A 19,163-nucleotide genomic window follows, 5' to 3' on the forward strand; every position below is an offset into this window, starting at 1 on the left:
TCAGAAAGAAAGAAGTCAAATTTTATTTGTTCGTTGATGACATGACATTCTGTGAAGAAAATCACGAAGAGTCAATCAAAATGCAACTGGAACTAATAAACACATTCAGTGTATTTGCAGAATAGAACAACAGCACCAAAAATTAGCTGAATTTCCATACATTAACAATAAATAATTTTTTTTTTTTTTTTTGAGACGGAGTCTCACGCTGTTGCCCAGGCTGGAGTGCAGTGGCGCAATCTCGGCTCACTGCAAGCTCCGCCTCCTGGGTTCCCGCCATTCTCCTGCCTCAGCCTCCTGAGTAGCTGGGACTACAGGCGCCCGCCACCGCGCCCGGCTAATTTTTTGTATTTTTTTAGTAGAGACGGGGTTTCACTGTGGTCTCGATCTCCTGACCTTGTGATCCGCCCGCCTTGGCCTCCCAAAGTGCTGGGATTACAGGCTTGAGCTACCGCGCCCGGCCTAACAATAAATAATTTTAAAAGAAAATTAGAAACCACTTCCATTTGCTAAAGAACTTAAACTAAGAAACATTTAGAAATAAGCATTAAAAGGTGAGGTTTGTACCTTGAAATCTACAAACATTGATCAAAATGATTAAAAACATGTATAAATAGATATAAACCCCATACTGATTGGAAAAATTAATATTGCTCAATGATTATATAACTGAATGTGATTTAGATTCCGTACAATACTCATAGAAATCCCTATAACTTTTTGTTAAAGAAACAAAAAACAGGCCAGGCAGAGTGGCTCACACCTGTAATCTCAGCACTTTGGGAGGTGGAGTCAGGTGGATCATAAAGTCAGAATATGGATACTATTCTGGCTAATACGGTAAAACCCAGTCTCTACTAAAAATACAAAAAATTACCCAAGTATGGTGGCACACAACTGTAGTGCCAGCTACTAGGGAGACTGAGGCAGGAAAATCGCTTGAACCTAGGAGGAGGGGGTTGCAGTGAGCCGAGATCATGCCACTAAACTCCAACATGGGCGACAGAGCAAGACTCCATCTCAAAAAGAAAAAAAGAAAAAGAAAATACAGTTTGGGAAAAGTGGCTCCTGTCTGTTGGCCAGGGTGTTCTCAAACTCCTGACCTCGAGTGACCTACCTGTCTTTGCCTCTCAAAGTGCTGAGATTACAAGCATGGGCCATGGCCCCCAGCACAATCCTCTTAACATAAACAGTTTAATGGTAATTAATGCTTGAACTCAATGTTAAGTCAACTCAAACTCAGGTCAAGGCTGATTTGACTCTAATGTCAATTAATGCTTGATGGTTTGTTATACTCATTACATTAGAAACAACTGTCTCTAAAAGGAATTGCCTGATGTTCTGCAAGGAGTGACCTCAGACTGAAGACCTTGCCACACTGATGACATTTATAAGATTTCTGTCCAGTATGGATTTTCTGATGCCTAATGAGGTGTGAACGTGAAGTAAAGGTTTTGCCACAATCATCAAACTTGCGAGCTTTCTCTCCTGTATGAATTATCCTGTTTTGCGTAGGATGAAACTTGACTGAAGACCCTGCCACAATCATGACATTTGTAAGGTTTCACTCCAGCATGAGTTCACCAATGAAATGCAAGGCATGAACGATGTCTGAAAAATTTGCCACACTTATGACACTTTTAAGATCTCTCTTCATTGTGGATTCTCCAATGACTTGCAATGATTGTAGCATTACTGAAAACTTTGTGACAATCATTACATTAGTCAAGTTTCCCTGTCCCATGGATTGCTTGATGGTAAGTGTTGACTGCCCACTAAAGGCTTTGCCACACTCATTGCACTTGTAAAGTTTCTCTCCAGTGTGAATTCTAGTATTGTCAGGTGTGAATCATTCCCGAAAGCCTTGTCACAAACCTTATATTTGCATGTTTTTTCTCCAGTATGAATTCTCCTACGTATTTGAAGCTGGATTTGCGACTGAACTTTGTCACATTGTTCACGTTTGTAAGATTTCTCTGCAGTATGAAATCTGTGATGACTTGCAAGGTGTGATTATTGATTAAAAACCATGCCACATTCATTAGACTTGTAAGGTTTCTCTCCAGTGTGAATTACAAGGTGTGAATTTTGACCCAAGGTCTTGCCACACTCATTACACTTCTAAGGTTTCTCTCCAGTGTGAATTCTAGTATGTTTTGCCAGGTATGAATTATATGCAAAAACCTTGTCACAAATTTTATATCTGTATGGTTTCTCTTCAGTGTGAATCTTCTTATGTTTTTCAAGGTTTGACTTATGACTGAACACGTTGTCACATTCCTCCCATTTGTAAGGTTTCTCTGCGGTATGATGTCTATGATGACGTGCAAGGGTTGCTTTTTCATTAAAAACCTTGAAACATTCATTACACTTGTAAGGTTTCTCTCCAGTATGAATGGCCCTGTGATTTACAAGGGTTGAATGGTGATGGAAGGTGTTGACACACTCATTAGACTATTCAGATTTCTCTGCACTATGAAGTCTATGATGGTATACAAGGGATGACATCTGACTGAAGGTCTTGCCACACTCATTACACTTGTAAGGTTTCTCTCCAGTATGAAGCCTACGATGGATTATAAGGGATGATGTCTGACGGAAGGTCTTGCCACACTCATTACATTTGTAAGGTTTCTCTCCAGTGTGAACTCTCTGATGTTGTGCCAGGTGTGAATCCCTCTGGAAAGCCTTGCCACAAACCTTACATTTGTATGGTTTCTCTCCAGTATGAATCCTCCTATGTCTTTCCAGGTTTGATTTGCGACTGAAAACTTTGTCACATTCTTCACATTTGTAAGGTTTCTCTCCACTATGAATCCTCCTATGTCTTTCAAGGTGTGATCTGCGACTGAAAACTTTGTCACACTCTTCACATTTGTAAGGTTTCTCTCCAGTATGAAGTCTACGATGGCGTGCAAGGGTAGATAGTCGATTAAAAACCTTGCCACATTCATTACATGTGTAAGGTTTCTCTCCAGTGTGAAGTATAGTATGCTTTGCCAGATATGAATTATACACGAAAGCCTCATCACAAACCTTACATTTGTATGGTTTCTCTCCAGTATGAATCCTCTTGTGTCTTTCAAGGTGTGATTTGCGACTGAAAACTTTGTCACATTCTTCACATTCATAAGGTTTCTCTCCGGTATGAAGTGCTTTGTGGATGAAGAGGGATGAATTGTGACCAAAGGTCTTGCCACACTCATTACACTTGTAAGGTTTCTCACCAGTGTGACATCTACGATGGCATGCAAGGTATCGCTTCTGATTAAAGACCTTCCCACATACATCACATTTACATTGTTTCTCTTCTAAGTGAATTATCTGGTGTTTTTTTAAGAGTGAGCTACAATTAAAGGATTTGAAACTCTCGATACATTCGAAAGATTTTTCTCTCATGTGTCCTTCCCATTTTTGTGTGAGTAATGAAGAATGGAGGTAATTATTTCCATACTTACTAGAAATAAGGGTTTTAGGCCTATCAGAAATTCTTTGGGCTGTTGAAACTGAGGAAGCATTGTTGATAGATTTCTCAACTTGATTACCAATTTTCCCTTCAGGCTGAAATACGTGCAGTTCAGACAGATGCGAATGAAAGCTTGATCCAAGCTGATCTTTAATATGCTTGTTTCCAGCATGCCTTTGATCATGTCGGTCTGTATTACCAGTCAACTCTTTGATTTTTGTCAGGGGTGCTGCATGACCATTTGTTTCATCTTCTTTCCACTGAAAGTCAAAGTCATGAATGTCTTTCCCAATTTCATGGAGGCAAAATTCTCCAGTGTGATGACTTGCTTGTCTTTGCAATGTCCCGGTGAGGATCACTTCTGTATTGCCTTGCCCTGTTGATGACAATGTCTTCAACATGCATTTGGAAGAGATATCTACAAAATTTAAACACCAATAGGTTTCCAGTTAAGTACGGATGGTATATAATACTGAAATGTGTAAATATCATAGAAAAAACAATACTTATTTTCAACTTCCCAAATATGAGCTTCAAAGTTTAGGAACACAAAAGGAGTAAGATTCTTTAATAAACAAGGACGATTACATGTCCTTCAAATCATTTCTACGGAAGCCTATTCCCAATATTATGACAAAACACTGACAGGACACAAACATGTGTAAGTCTAAAGTAAGGAGTGTTTTTCCACGGTGACCCTACAGTGTATCACACTTATCACTGCCACATCGGAGAAAAATGTATATCCTTCATATTTACAGCATATTTAGTGTATACAAATAAATGCTAAAGAACCACACAATATACTATATTGGTAAATAATCCACCTCAGGCTACTGTAAGAATAACCAAAATTAGTGGAAATTCTGTATTGTCAAATAACCATAGCACTGACAAGATAAGATTACAAAAATTAGCCAGGTGTGGTGGCCAGCGCCTGTACTCCCAGCTACTCCAGAGGCTGAGTCACAAGAATTGCATTAAGCTAAAAGGCCAAGGTTGCAGTTAGCTAACACTGCACCACTCCACTCCAGCCTGGGTGATAAAATGAGACTCCATCTCAAAAAAAAGGCATGGCATAGTGGCTCGCGACTGTAATCCCAGTACTTCCGGAGGCCGAGGCAAATGGATCACCTCAGGTCAGGATTTCAACCAGCCTGGCCAATGTGGCAAAACTCTGTCTCTACTAAACATACAAAAAGTAACCAGGCGTGGTCACGGGCACCTGTAGTCCCAGCTACTTGGGAGGCTGAGGCAGGATAATCGCTAGAACTTGGGTGGCAAAGATTATGGTGATTTGAGATCGTGGCACTTTACCCTGGGCGACAGAGTGAGACTCCATCTCAAAAAAAAAAAAAGAAAGAAAATGTTAATACCGTATTTTTCTGAATAACTGTTACAAAAGTTATTAACTGGAATAGGCATATAGTGACTTTAATTTTTAATTTTTGGTATTTTTGTTTTTTTGAGATAGAGTCTGGCTCTGTCACCCAGGCTGGAGTGCAATGGCATGATCTTGGCTCACTGCAACCTCTGCCTCCTAGGCTCATGCAAGTTTCTTGTTTTAGGTCCTGAGCACCTGGGATTACAGGCATGTGCCACTATGCCCGGCTAATTTTTGTATTTTTAGTAGAAATCAGGTTTCACCATGTTGGCCAGGCTAGTCTCGAACTCCTGACCTCAGGTGATCCACACGACTCGGCCTCCCAAAGTCCTGGGATTACAGGTGTGAGCCCCTGCACCCTGTGGCACTTTGTGACATTAATGGGGGAGTGTGTCAGTTATATTGCATACCACATACTGAAAATTCACATGTGAAGTCATAAAAATCAATTAATCAAATATTGCAACCCAGGATAAAACAAGCAAGAAAAAAAATAAGTAGATTTATACAGACTGAAGAATTCTAAACAATTCCCTCTTAAGAAAAAAGCCAAAACTTGTACTTACCACCAGTACACAATGTAAGACCTGAAATACATGTTAAGATCACTACCTTCTGATATATGAGGTCAAGAAAACACACAGCATTATCAGGAACAAGAATTGGCTAACGTCCGGGTGCAGTGTCACATGCCTGTAATCCCAGCATTTTGGTCGCCTGAGGCGGGTGAATCATGAGTTCAGGAGTTCAAGACCAGCCTGGACAACATGGCGACACAATCTCTACTAAAACTACAAAAAAATCAGCTGGGCATGGTGGAAGACGCCTGTAATCCCAGCTACTTGGGAATCTGAGGCAGGAAACATTTGAACCCAGGAGGCGTAGGTTGCAGTGAGGCAAGATCACGCCCCTGCACTCCAGCCTCAGTGACAGAATGAGACTTTGTCTCAAAAAAATAAAATAAGGCCGGGCGCGGTGGCTCACGCCTGTAATCCCAGCACTTTGGGAGGCCGAGGCGGGCAGATCACAAGGTCAGGAGATCGAGACCACGGTGAAACCCCGTCTCTACTAAAAAATACAAAAAATTAGCCAGGCGCGGTTGTGGGCGCCTGTAGTCCCAGCTACTCGGGAGGCTGAGGCAGGAGAATGGCATGAACCCGGGAGGCGGAGCTTGCAGTGAGCCGAGATAGCGCCACTGCACTCCAGCCTGGGCGACAGAGCGAGACTCCGTCTCAAAAAAAAAAAAAAATAAATAAATAAATAAAATAAAATAAAATAAAATAAGATAAATAACTACTTCTCAAATAAGCTTCGGTAGATTTAGTATTCTCTAATAGGATGTTCCTGCAGATGCAGACCTTGAGAGGATCTAGTCAAGGGTGTTGACTACTCGTGAATAGGACCAGCGCATTTATAAAAAGACAGTAAAGAGCTCGTTTCCTGTTCCTCTTTCCACCATGTCAGGACACGGCAGGAAGATGGCTGGGCTAAACCATGAAGAAGGCTCTCACTAGGAAACAATTTGGCTGGCACCTCACTCTTGGATTTCCCACTTTGCAAATTCATGAGAAATAAATGTCTGTGTCTGAAGCCTCCCAGTTTAAGCTATTTCCTTTTTTGTTTTTGAGATGGAGTCACGCTCTATCACCCAGGCTGGAGTGTACTGGCAGGATTATCCTACCTCAAGTGATTCTCCCTCCTCAGTCCAGAGTCTCACTGTGTCGCCAAGTCTGGAGTTCAGTGGCATGATCTCGGCTCACTGCAACCTCCACCTCCCGGGTTCAAGGGATTCTCCTGCCTCAACCTCCCAATTAGCTGGGATCATGGGTGCACGCCACCATGCACAGCTAATTTTTGTATTTTTAGTAGAGACGGGGTTTCACCATGTTGGCCAGGCTTGCCTCAAACTCCTGACAAGTGATCAACGTGTCGCAGCCTCCCGAAGTGCTGGGATTAGAGGGGTGAGCCACCATGGCCGGCCAGTCTAGTCTATTTCTGACAGGACAGTGAAATGACAGAGACAGGAAAAGAGCATCTCATCATTAACATCATCGAAAGCTGACAAATCTTATTAAACTAAGGAAGTTGAGAGTCTGTACTGTAAAACTTGCAATACTTGAAGCCATCTACTAGCACTAACGTGTTTTTTTTTTTTTTTTTTTTTTTGAGACGGAGTCTTGCTCTGTCACCCAGGCTGGAGTGCAGTGGCCGGATCTCAGCTCACTGCAAGCTCCGCCTCCCGGGTTTACGCCATTCTCCTGCCTCAGCCTCCCGAGTAGCTGGGACTACAGGCGCCCGCCACCGCGCCCGGCTAGTTTTTTGTATTTTTTTTTTAGTAGAGATGGGGTTTCACCGTGTTAGCCAGGATGGTCTCGATCTCCTGACCTCATGATCCGCCTGCCTCGGCCTCCCAAAGTGCTGGGATTACAGGCTTGAGCCACCGCGCCCGGCCAGCACTAACATGTTTTAAAAACCTTGAGACAGGCCAGGTGCGGTGGCTCGTGCAAGTAATCCCAGCATTTTGGGAGGCTGAGGCGGGAGGATCACCAGGCCAGGAGATTGAGGCCATCCTGGCTGACAAGCTGAAACTCCGACTCTACTAAAAAAAATACCAAAAAATTAGCCCAGCGTGTTAGCACTCACCTGTAGTCCCAGCTACTTGGAAGGCTGAGGCAGGAGAATTGCTTGAACCTGGGAAGTAGAGGTTGCAGTGAGCCTAGATCACACCACTGAACTTTAGCCTGGGTGACAGACTGAAACTCTGTCTCAGAGAGAAAAAAAAAGAGAAATGAAAGAAGGCTAAAGAGTAACTCCAACCCACAAGCATATAAAAAGTTCTCCAGACTGGGTGTCGTGGCTCATGCCTGTAATCCCAGCACTTTGGGAGGTTGAAGTGGGCGGATCACCAGCTCAGGAGATCGAGACCATCCCGGCCAACCAACATGGTAAAACCCTATCTCTACTAAAAATATAAAAATTAGCTGGGTATAGTGGTGCACGCCTATAGTCGCAGCTACTCAGGAGGCTGAGGATGAAGAATTGCTTGAACCTGGATGGTGGAGGTTACAGTGAGTCAAGATCACACCACTGTACTCCAGCCAGGGTGACAGAGTGAGACTCCATCTCAAAAAATTAAATAAATAAATAAAGCTATCCAGTGAAGGTAAATTAAAAAAACAGATAGTCCAGGCGTGGTCTTTCATTCCTGTAATCCCAGCACTTTGGGAGGACGAGCCAGGCGAATCACCTGAGGTCGGGAGTTCGAGATCAGCCTGGCCAACAAGGAGAAACCCTGTCTCTACTAAAAATACAAAATTAGATGAGTGTGGTGGTGCATGCCTCTAATCCCAGCTACTTGGAGGCTGACGCAGGAGAATCGGTTGTACCCAAGAGGCAGAGGTTGCGGTGAGCTGAGATCACAGCATTGTACTTCAGCCTGGGTGACAACAACAAAACTCTGTCTCATAAATACATAATTAATAAAAGGACAGACACAGAAACTGGCATACGTATACCTTTTCTTCATAAATAAATGTTTTTTCATATTTTTTAAAATAAAAGGCATGAAAAACACTGTACATATATGTTAATGGAAATGCAACACACACAGAAATAATTCTGACATAAATAAAAAAAGTTCTAGTGGAGTAGTTTTTGCAGGTTATGGATTTTTTTTTTTCTGTCTCCCAGGCTGGAGTGTAATGGCATGATATCAGCTCACCGCAACTTCCGCCTTCCAGATTCAAGCGACTCTCCTGGCTCAGCCTCCTGAGTAGCTGGGATTACAGCCACCCACCACCGCACCCGGCTAATTTTTGTAATTTTAGTAGAGACAAAGTTTCGACATGTTAGCCAGGCTGGTTTTGAACTTCTGACCTCAGGTGTTCAGCCCACCTTGGCCTCCCAAAGTACTGGGATTATAGGCGTGAGCCACTGCATATGTCCAGGTTATGGAAATTTTAAGTTTCATTATTATGCTGTAACTTTAAGATGTTTAACATACCTGCAACAATAACCTCTGCCCAAATATCTATACAACGCACTTCACTTCTGCATACTGAAAGGAATGGACACTGGTTGTTACATGTTTACTAAGAACTAAAGGACAAAACTATTTAAAATGATAACAATGGTTAGGCATGGCAGCTCATGCCTATAATCCCAGTGCTTTGGGAATCCCAGGTAAGTGGATCACTTGAGATCAGGAGTTTGAGACCAGCCTGACCAACATGGTGAATCCCCATCTCTACTAAAAACACAAAAATTAGCTGGGCATGGTGGTGCGCACCTGCAGTTCCAGCTACTCAGGAACCTGGGGAACGAGAATCCTTTGAGCCCAGGAGGCGAAGGCTGCAGTTAGCCATGATCGTACCACTGCACTGTAGCCTGGGCGACAGAGTGAGACTCTGTCATAAAAAAAAGGAAAGAAAAGAAAGAAAGTAAGAGCAGAGAGATAAGCAGGCACAAAGAAAGTGTGGAGAAAACAGAGATCAGCTTGTTACTGTGTCTATGTAGAAAAGGAAGACATAAGAAACTCCATTTTAATCTATATTAAGAAAAACTGTTTTGCTTTGAGATGCTGTTAACCTGTAACTTTAGCCCCAACCCTGTGCTCACAGAAACATGTGCTGCATTGAATCCAGGTTTAAGGGATTTAGGGCTGTGCAGGATGTGCCTTGTTAACAATATGTTTGCAGGCAGTGTGCCTGGTAAAAGTCACCGCCATTCTCCAGTCTTGCCAGGGACACAATGTACTGTGGAAAGCCCAAGAGACCTCTGCCCAAAAAAGCCTGGGTATTGTCCAAAGTTTCCCCCTGCTGAGACAGCCTGAGACATGGCCTCATGGGAAGGGAAAGACCTTACATCCCCCAGCCCGACACCTGTAAAGGGTCTGTGCTGAGGAGGAGGAGTGAAAGAGGGAGGCCTCTTTGCAGTTGAGATAAGAAGGCTTCTGTCCCTGGGAATGGAATGTCTCAGTGTAAAGCAGACCATTCCCATTCATTCTATTCTGAGAAAGGAGAAAAGCATGGCTGGAGGCAAGATATGCTGGCAGAAATACTGCTCTGTTACTCTTTGCTACATTGAGATGTTTGTGTAAAGTGAAACATAAATCTAGCATACGTGCACATCCAGGCAAACTGCCTTTCCTTGAACTTATTCATGATACAGATTCCTTTGCTCACATGTTTCCCTGATGACCTTCTCCCTAAATGTTGCCCTGCTACACTCCCCTCATTAAGATAGTAAAAATAATGGTCAATAAATACTGAGGGAACTCAGAGACCGGTGCCGGGGCAGGTCCTCACATGCTGAGTGTGCCGGTCCCCTGGGCCCACTGTTCTTTGTCTATACTTTGTTTCTGTGTCTTATTTCTTTATTTCTTTACTCAGTCTCTTGTCCCACCTGACGAGAAATACCCACAGGTGTGAAGGGGCAGGCCCCCTTCAGAAAGATGTCCATTCAGGGATGTCAGGACTTAAACTTTCCTTTTCCCACAGAATTCTTCCACTTGCAGAGTTTCCCCACACACTAGTGGAAGGTGGAGCTTCCACTCTGCCCATCTGAGCTCTTACCTGCCTTTACACCTGTAATACATTCCCACCTAGCTGGATTTTTTTTGCTATTTTCATTTCACTCTCCACGGTCCAGGGCTCTTTCCCTTGCTCCAACATGGAGACAGCAGGGCAGAAAGAGACTCCTGCTTATAAAAAGAAAGGACCATGACGTGCTGGAGCTTTTCTAGAGTCCCAGCCATATGTTTCAATAGGAAAGAAGACATTACAGATGGATCTAAGAAAATATTTCACAAATTCCTCCACTGACTGCCTCCTTCTGAATGCTGAGGGAGCATTGTAATATGTAATATGTGGACATCGAGCTCTCTTCCAAGAACTACTGAATTGAAAGCACAGGAGAAGCAAACAGGGAACTGGATATCTTTAAAGTCGGCCATAAGATTTTGTTTTTGTCTTTTGAAACACAGTCTTGCTCTGTCACCGGGCTGGAGTGCAGTGGTGTGTTCTCGGCTCACTGAAACCTTGGCCTCCTGGGTTCAGTTGATTCTCTTTCCTCAGCCTTTCTAGGAGCTGGGATAAAAGGTGTGCACCACAACATCTGGCTAATTTTTGTATTTTTAGTAGAGATTGGGTTTCTCCAAGTTGGTCAGGCTGGTCTCAAACTCCTCACCCGTAGTGATCCACATGCCTTGGCCTCCCAAGGTGCTGGGATGACAGGTGTGAGCCACAACGACCAGGCTGTGATAAGGTTTTATGCCTACTTTAGTTCTGGAAGCCCCACTGAGCTATCATGAAGAATGCAGAACATCTAAACAAAGGGGACAGTGAAAGTCCAGATGCTACATCATGAAGCTTTTCATTTCAAAATCAATATCTCTTCCATTTTAGTCAAGGAACGATGGGGCTCCCAAGAGGCAACAAGAGAAAATGCAAAGACACACAAGGGCACATCCCCAGGAGGGAAGGTATCCTCACCCAGGGAGACCAGGTTCCTATAATTCTCCAGCATCACGTCTCTGTATAAACTCCTCTGAGCAGGGTCCAGGCATTTCCACTCGTCCTGAGAGAATTCTATGGCCACGTCCCTGAATGTCAACAGACCCTGCAACAAAAACACATTTTAAGCAAATGGCTATGGGAGGAGTTCTCATCTTTACAGAAAATGAGAAGAGGAGAGAGGGGAAAGCAGGGATTTAATTGTAGAGAATGTTCTGACAAATCCGAGTGAGGGATTTCTCACCACATGACGTCTCCCCAGATGTGTTTTATTACACTTTTTGAGTATAATCAAGACACACTTTCAGTATAAATTTCTTATGTTTGTGAAAAATACAAGAAATAAATAAGAAATCAATGTTGGGTTCCTGTTATAAAAATGTTTGGAACTTTTATTGACACACCAGGTGACATTCATTATCTAGATGAGAGAGAGCACAACTGATGTCTTTTTTTTTTTTTTTTGGGATGGAGTCTCACTCTGTCGCCCAGACTGGAGTGCAGTGGCACCATCTCGGCTCACTGCAAACTCCGCCTCCCGGGTTCACACCATTCTCCTGCCTCAGCCTCCCGAGTAGCTGGGACTACAGGCGTCCGCCACCAGGCCCGGCTAATTTTTTGTATTTTTAGTAGAGACAGGGTTTCACCGTGTTAGCCAGGATGGTCTCGATCTCCTGACCTCGTGATCCGCCAGCCTTGGCCTCCCAAAGTGCTGGGATTACAGGCGTGAGCCACCATCCCCGGCCCGACTGATGTCTTAAAAGATGACAATGTCCACAGTAAAAGATAGGCTGGTGACACATGCCTGTAATCCCAGCTACGCAGGAGGCTGAGGCAGGAGAATCGCTTGATCCAGGGAGGCAGAGGTTGCAATGATCCCAGATTGCATCACTGCACTCCAGCCCGGGCAACAGAAACTCCATCTCAAAAAAATAAAATTAAAAACAAAACAAAACAAAACAAAATTAGGTGGGCGTGGCGGGAGGCACCTGTGGTCCCAGCTACTTGGAAGGCTAAGGAGGAAGGATGGCTTGACCCTGAGGGTGGAGGTTGCAGTGAGCTACAATCCCACCAGGAAACCCACTCCTGGGCAACAAAGCGAGACCCCATCTCAAAATAAAATAAAGTACATGAAAACAAAATTACTCAAAGTATAAAAATCAATCGTGTATATATATATGTTCACAAAATAATAAAACCTACAGAGACTCACAAAAAACTGGATGTTAATACAAAAGGTTATCATTTGTCCCAGATTTTCAAAATATAAAAGATTTTCAAAATATATACATATGTGTGTATACATGTATTTGTATGTATATGTGTGTGCATGCTTGTGGGAATGTGTATGTACATATATAAAGTTTTTAAAAATATGAAAAGTAGCAAGTTGTGTTTAACTGAAGAGGCATCTCATCTTGCTGGAAAAGGACACTTTGGCAGTTGCGGGCAGGGGGGAATCTTGTCAGATCTAAGAAAACAGGAAATGCCCCATCCTAAAAAAAGCAATCACCCTCTCAACTGCCTGACCTGGAGGAATGTTCAGATATCTGTAGGAATGCAGGCGTGCGCAGAGGCAGCCACTATGGCACTCTTTACACAGGGAAAAATCTCAAAGGACCCACGTGTTGTCATTCAGTCCATTTCCAATGCAGATGGCAAACAGCAAGCTAGCCATGTTTACTAACATGACAACATGTAAATTCACAACCAGCAGGATCAAATATCAAAGTAAAATTTTTATTAAAACACAAAGAAGAAAACAACAGACACCGGGGTCTACTTGAGGGTAGAGACCAGGAGGAAGGAGAGGAGCAGAAAAAATAACTATTATGGGCCAGGCGCAGTGGCTCACACCTGTAATTCCAGCACTTTAAGAGGTTGAGGCAGGTGAATAACGAGGTCAGGAGTTCAAGACCAGCCTGGCCAAGATAATGGAAACCCCTTCTCCATTAAAAATACAAAAAATAGCCAGACGTGGTGTTGGCTGCCTATCTCAGCTACTCAAGAGGCTGGCGCAGGACAGTGCTTGAATCCAGGAGGCAGAAGTTGCAGTGAGCTGAGATCACGCCACTTCACTGCAGCCTAAACGACAGAGTGAGACTCTGTCTCAAAAAAAAAAAAAGAAAAAGGAAAGAACTTTAAGTTACTACAGAATTTTTTCTAAAGCCTCATAACGATGCACAAATACGTCTGTATGAGACTTGCTCTGACACCTGACACAGAACTGACATTAGCGGCTCCCCAGTGAGGTTGGAAGGAGGGTGAAGGACATGACAGGGAAAGGAGATGCCCTATGGCCAAGGGTCTAAGTTGCAGCTTTTCTTGGAGTTTTACCACTAAACAAATATATAGATCATGTGATGTTTAAATATATAACAATATATATTTAACAATAATTGGTGGGACTGGGCATGGTGGCTCGTGTCTGTAATCCCAGCATGCTGTGAGGCTGAAGCAGGCAGATCACCTGAGGTCAGGAATTCAAGACCAGCATGGCCAAAATGGTGAAACACTGCCTCTTCTAAAAACATGAAAAAATTAGCCGCGGGGGATGGCACGTGACTATAATCCCAGCTACTTGAAAGGCTAAAACAGGAGAATCACTGGAACTTGGGAGGCAGAGGTTGCAGTGATCTGAAATTGCACTACTGCACTCCAGCCTGGGCAATCGAGAATTTGTCTCAAAAAGAAAAAAAAAAAAAAAGCTGGATGAGGTGGCTCACGCCTGTAATTTCAACACTTTGGGAGACTGAGGTGGGCAGATCACGAGGTTATGAAATGGAAACCATCCTGGCTAAAAAGGTGAAACCCCATCGCTACTGAAAATAAAAAATTATCCAGGCATGGTGGCACTCGCCTGTAGTCCCAGCTACTCAGGAGTCTGAGGCAGGAGAATCACTTGAACCAGGAGGGCAGAGGTTGCAGTAAGCCGACATCACACCACTGCACTCCAGCCTGGGCTGCAGAGCAAGATTCCGCTCAAAAAATTAAAATTAAAGTTAACCAGGCATGGGGGCACCTGCGGTCCCAGCCACCTGAGAGGCAGAGGTTAAGGGATGGCTTGAGCCTGAGGGTGGAGGTTGCAGTGAGCTAAGATCATGCCACTGCACTCCAGCCTGGGCAACAGACCGAGACCTTGTGTCAAAATAAAATAAATATATGAAAACAGCATTACTCAAAGTATGAAAATATGTATGTCCAAAACAATAATAAAACCTACATAGACTCACAAGAAATTAGATATTAATAAAAAGGGTTGTAATTTTCCCCAGATTTTCAAAATATATATGTATGTATGTATATATGTATGTATATGTATAGATGTACGTGTATTTATGTGTGTGTATATATATTTATAAAAGTTTTAAAAATATAAAAGTAGCAAGATTTGTTTAACTGAAGAGGAATCTCGTCTTGGCAGTGGGAGGAAGGAGAGGAGCAGAGAAAATAACTACTGGGCCCGGGCACAGTGGCTCACACCTGTAATCCCAGCACTTTGGGAGGCTTAGGTGGGTGGATCACCTGAGGACAGGAGTTCAAGACCAGCCTGCCAACATGGTGAAACTCTGTCTCTACTAAAAATACAAAAATTAGCCAGGCATGGTGGCTGGCACCTGAAAACCCAGCTACTCGAGAGGCTGAGGCAGGAGACTTGCTTGAACCTGGGAGGCAGGGGTTGCAGCGAGTTGAGATCATGCCATTATACTCCAGCCTGGGCAACAAGAGCAAAACTCAGTCTCAAAATAAATAAATAAATAAAAAATAACAGCCAGGTGTGGTGGCTCACACCAGTAATCCCAGCACTTTGGGAGGCTGAGGTGGGTAGATCATGAGGTCAGGCGTTCAATACCAACCTGGCCAAGATGGCGAAACCCCGTCTCTACTAAAAATACAAAAAAATTAGCTGGGCATGGTGGCAGGCGCCTGCAATCTCAGCTATTCAGAAGGCTGAGGCAGAGAATTGCCTGAACCCAAGAGGTGGAGGTTGTAGTGAGCCGAGATCACACCACTGCACTTCAGCCTGGGTGACAGAGTGAGACTCCATCTCAAAAAATAAAATTAAATTAAATTAAAATAAAATAAAATAAAAATAACTATTGGGTACTGGGCTTGATACTGGAGTGATGAAATAATTGGTACAACAAAACCCGATGATGTGAGTTTACCCCTGTAACAAGCCTTCACATGTAGCCCCAAGCATAAAGTGAAAAAATAAAATAAAATTTTTTAAAAATTTACAACAGAATTCTTTTTTCTTTCTTTCTTTTTTTTTTTTTGAGACGGAGTCTTGCTCTGTCACCCAGGCTGGAGCTCAGTGGCAAGATCTTGGCTCACTACAAGCTCCACCTCCCAGCTTCACGCCATTCTCCAGCCTCAGCCTCCCAAGTAGCTGGGACTACACGTGCCCACCAACACGCCCGGCTAATTTTTGTATTTTTTAGTAGAGACAGGGTTTCATCATATTAGCCAGGATGGTCCCAATCTCCTGACCTCATGATCCGCTGGCCTCAGCCTCCCAAAGTGCTGGGATTACAGGTGTGAGCCACCACGCCTGGCCCAGAATTTTTTTTTAAATCTCATAATGATGCAGAAATACACGTGTATGAGACTTGCTCTGACACCTAACACAGAACTGACGGTAGCGGCTCCCCAGTGAGGTTGGAAGGAGGATGAGGGATGTGACAAGGAAAGGAGATGCCTTATGGCCAAGGGCCTAAGCTGCAGCTTTGCTTGGAGACTTACCACAAAACAAATATATACATCATGTGATGTTTAAACATAACCATTTATATGTAATAATCACTGGTGGAGCTGGGCACGGTGGCTTGTGCCTGTAATCCCAGTGCTCTCGGGGGCTGAGACAGGCAGAGCACCTGAGGTTAGGAGTTGGAAGACAGCCTGGCCAGCATGGTAAAAAGCCGTTTCCACTAAAAGTACAAAACAATTAACCAGGCGTGGTGGCGCATGCCTATAATCCCAGCTACTAGGTGGGCTGACACAGGAGAATCACTTCAACCTGGGAGGCAGAGGTCACAGTAAGTTGAGATCATGCCACTGCACTCCAGCCTGGGCAACAAAGCAAGACTTCATTTCAGAATATAATAATAATAGGTGGAATGAGAATATGGCTTTATCCTCTAGGATAAAAAAGAAGTACTACTGGCCGGGCGCGGTGGCTCAAGCCTGTAATCCCAGCACTTTGGGAGGCCGAGACGGGTGGATCACGAGGTCAGGAGATCGAGACCATCCTGGATAACACGGTGAAACCCCGTCTCTACTAAAAATACAAAAAACTAGCCGGGTGAGGTGGCGGGCGCCTGTAGTCCCAGCTACTCGGGAGGCTGAGGCAGGAGAATGGCGTGAACCCGGGAGGCGGAGCTTGCAGTGAGCTGAGATCCGGCCACTGCACTCCAGCCTGGGCGACAGAGCGAGACTCCGTCTCAAAAAAAAAAAAAAAAAAAAAAAAAAAAGAAGTACTACTCTCATATTTGAGAAAAATTGTAAACATTTTTACCAAAACACTTGTTTCACAAGCCTTTCCACAGTGACACCACTGTCTTCATGAGCTTAATGTGCTAAGAATAGTTTAACGAATCTCCTCCTATTATTTACATTGATTTCATATTCTTAAAATAATGAAGGAATAGGCCAGGCACGGTGGCTCACAATTGTAATCCCAGCACGTTAGGAGGCCAATGTGGGTGGATCACCTGAGGTCGGGAGTTTGAGACCAGCCTGACCAACATGGAGAAACCCCGTCTCTACTAAAAATACAAAATTAGCTGGGCGTGGTGGCACATGCTTTTAATCCCAGCTGCTTGGGAGGCTGAGGCAGGAGAATCGCTTGAACCCAGGAGGCGGAGGTTGCAGTGACCTGAGATCATGCCATTGCACTCCAGCCTGGCCAACAAGAGCAAAATACTGCCTCAAATAATAATAATAATAATAAAGGAATCATTCATGTGTTATTCATGTCTATGTATGAACTTTCCATTCTAATTAGTAAGATTTTTGGAGTCAGAAACTTAGTAACTCACTCAATTACCTAATAATGTGGTACAAAATCAGGGAGTAAAGATTTTCTTTTATTGGTCTCCTTTTCTAGAATTTACCACGTACTTTGTGCACATTAATACGTGACTTCCATTGGCAGCTGCTCTAATCCTGGTCCACAGAGAGCTGACAGAGCATCCAGATGTGGCCCCTGAACAATCCCTGCTGCCCAACAGCACTGACACCACGGGACCCTCACCCCGTCTCCATCCATGTCTGGTGTGAGCCCTTCCCAGGCCCATGCCCAGTGCCGCCTCTTCCCAAGTTCATGTCACTGGGTCACGAGAGATGGAATCCAAGCGAGATGGGAGGGACTGAGGGAAGGCATGGGTGAGTGTGAGCAAACCTGTCAGGCAGGACGTTTCAGACTCAGAGAAGATTCCCAACTCCAAGGCCCAGCGTTTCTGAAAGGAAGGAGACAGAACAATCCACCAAGAATATCATCTCACCTGAGGAAGAGCCATCCCTGACTCCTTTGCTTTCCTCTTCCTCTTCCGAGTTTCTTCCTCATGGACCAAGAGTCTTTAGCAGTCAATCCTGAATGTTAAAAATATGCGTTTATGGCTCAGAATCAACACATCCCCCTCCCTGTAACACAATGACACATACAAAGGACACCTCACCCTGAGGAAATACGGTCCCCTCTGCTGCCCAGTGCATCAGGAACAAAAAATTCCTACAGGAAAACTCCCGCTCCCCTCCTGGAGAAGCCCCCCCCCACACACACACACACACACTTCAGCTGTGGGGAGCTGGGCTGGGATGAGCTCCCCTTGAGGAAAACTCTACCAAAAATACAAAAACTTAGCCAGGTATGGTGGTGCACGTCTGTGTGTCTGTGGTCCTAGCTACTTAGGAAGCTGAGGTGGAAGCATCACTTGAGCTCAGAAGTTTGAGACCAGCCTGGCCAACATGGAGAAACCCTGTCTCTGCTAAAAATACAAAAACTGGTCCAGGCATGGTGGCTCATGCCTGTAATACTAGCACTCTGAAAGGCAGAGGTAGGTGGATTACTTGAGGTCAGTTGTTCGAGATCAGCCTGGACAACAGGGAGAAACCCTGTCTCTACTAAAAATACAAAAAGTAGCCGAGCTTCGTGGGCATCTGTAATCCCAGCTACTCAGGAGGCTTAGGAAGGATAATTTCTTGAACCTGGAAAGTGGAGGCTGCAGTGACCTGAGACTGCACCACTGCACTACTGCCTGGGCGACAGAGTAAGACTCAAAAATAAAATAAAATACAAATACAATAATTAGCAGGGTGTGGAGGCACACACCTGTAATCTCAGCTACTTGGGAGGCTGAGGCAGAAGAATCAGTTGAACCCAGGAGACAGAGGTTGCAGTGAGCCAAGATCACGAGACTGCACTCACAGCCTGGAGGACATAGTGAGAGTCTGAAAAAAAAAAAAAAAAGTACATTTCTGATGGGATTGACACAGAGATAAGAAAACTTGAGTAATGTAATAGACACTGACAGGCAGAGGGAACTTCAGATGGGGGTGGGAGGCCATGGGAGGCATCTCTGAGCCTAGACCTGAAGGAGAAAGGGACAGTGCCATCTTCATTTAGAAACATAGAATAAAAGCGGAGACAACGACCTGAGACAGGAAGGGTTTTGATGTTTGAAAAAAGAGAAAAGCAAATGTGACTGGGGCAGAGGGAGTCGGGAGAGGAGGGTAAGCTCCCAGGAGGAGGCTGGACACTGGCAGGGACCCTGGACACAGGGCTGTAGAGCCACAGTGA

At 44.2% G+C, this 19,163-nt stretch overlaps 2 protein-coding genes and 1 pseudogene across 5 annotated transcripts in view; all 3 read right to left on the minus strand.

Moving 5' to 3' along the window:
- Positions 1 to 2,093, minus strand: LOC141409135 (uncharacterized; annotated as a pseudogene).
- The window catches only part of ZNF600 (zinc finger protein 600), a 99,594-nt gene extending 81,669 nt beyond the window's left edge, over positions 1 to 17,925 (minus strand). Inside the window, exons 1-2 of the mRNA XM_074024492.1 lie at positions 17,869 to 17,925; positions 11,342 to 11,468 (exon numbers count right to left, since the gene is read on the minus strand). The gene's annotated coding sequence lies outside the window, so the exon portion shown is untranslated. The remainder of the gene's footprint in view (positions 1 to 11,341; positions 11,469 to 17,868) is intronic.
- Positions 1 to 19,163, minus strand: part of LOC102135034 (zinc finger protein 525) — a 21,218-nt gene continuing 2,055 nt past the window's right edge. Inside the window, exons 2-6 of one of the 4 annotated variants that reach the window (XM_065535871.2) lie at positions 18,696 to 18,814; positions 17,869 to 17,956; positions 11,342 to 11,468; positions 7,494 to 7,611; positions 1 to 3,884 (exon numbers count right to left, since the gene is read on the minus strand). In XM_065535871.2, coding sequence (XP_065391943.1) covers positions 3,761 to 3,884; positions 7,494 to 7,611; positions 11,342 to 11,468; positions 17,869 to 17,883 — 384 coding nt within the window. In that variant the 5' untranslated portion in view covers positions 17,884 to 17,956; positions 18,696 to 18,814 and the 3' untranslated portion in view covers positions 1 to 3,760. The remainder of the gene's footprint in view (positions 3,885 to 7,493; positions 7,612 to 11,341; positions 11,469 to 17,868; positions 17,957 to 18,695; positions 18,815 to 19,163) is intronic. The other 3 variants (XM_065535868.2, XM_074024586.1, XM_074024585.1) reach the window with 3 other exon arrangements.

This window comes from Macaca fascicularis, chromosome 19 (genome assembly GCF_037993035.2).
Source record: "Macaca fascicularis isolate 582-1 chromosome 19, T2T-MFA8v1.1".
Classification (NCBI taxonomy): domain Eukaryota; kingdom Metazoa; phylum Chordata; class Mammalia; order Primates; family Cercopithecidae; genus Macaca; species Macaca fascicularis.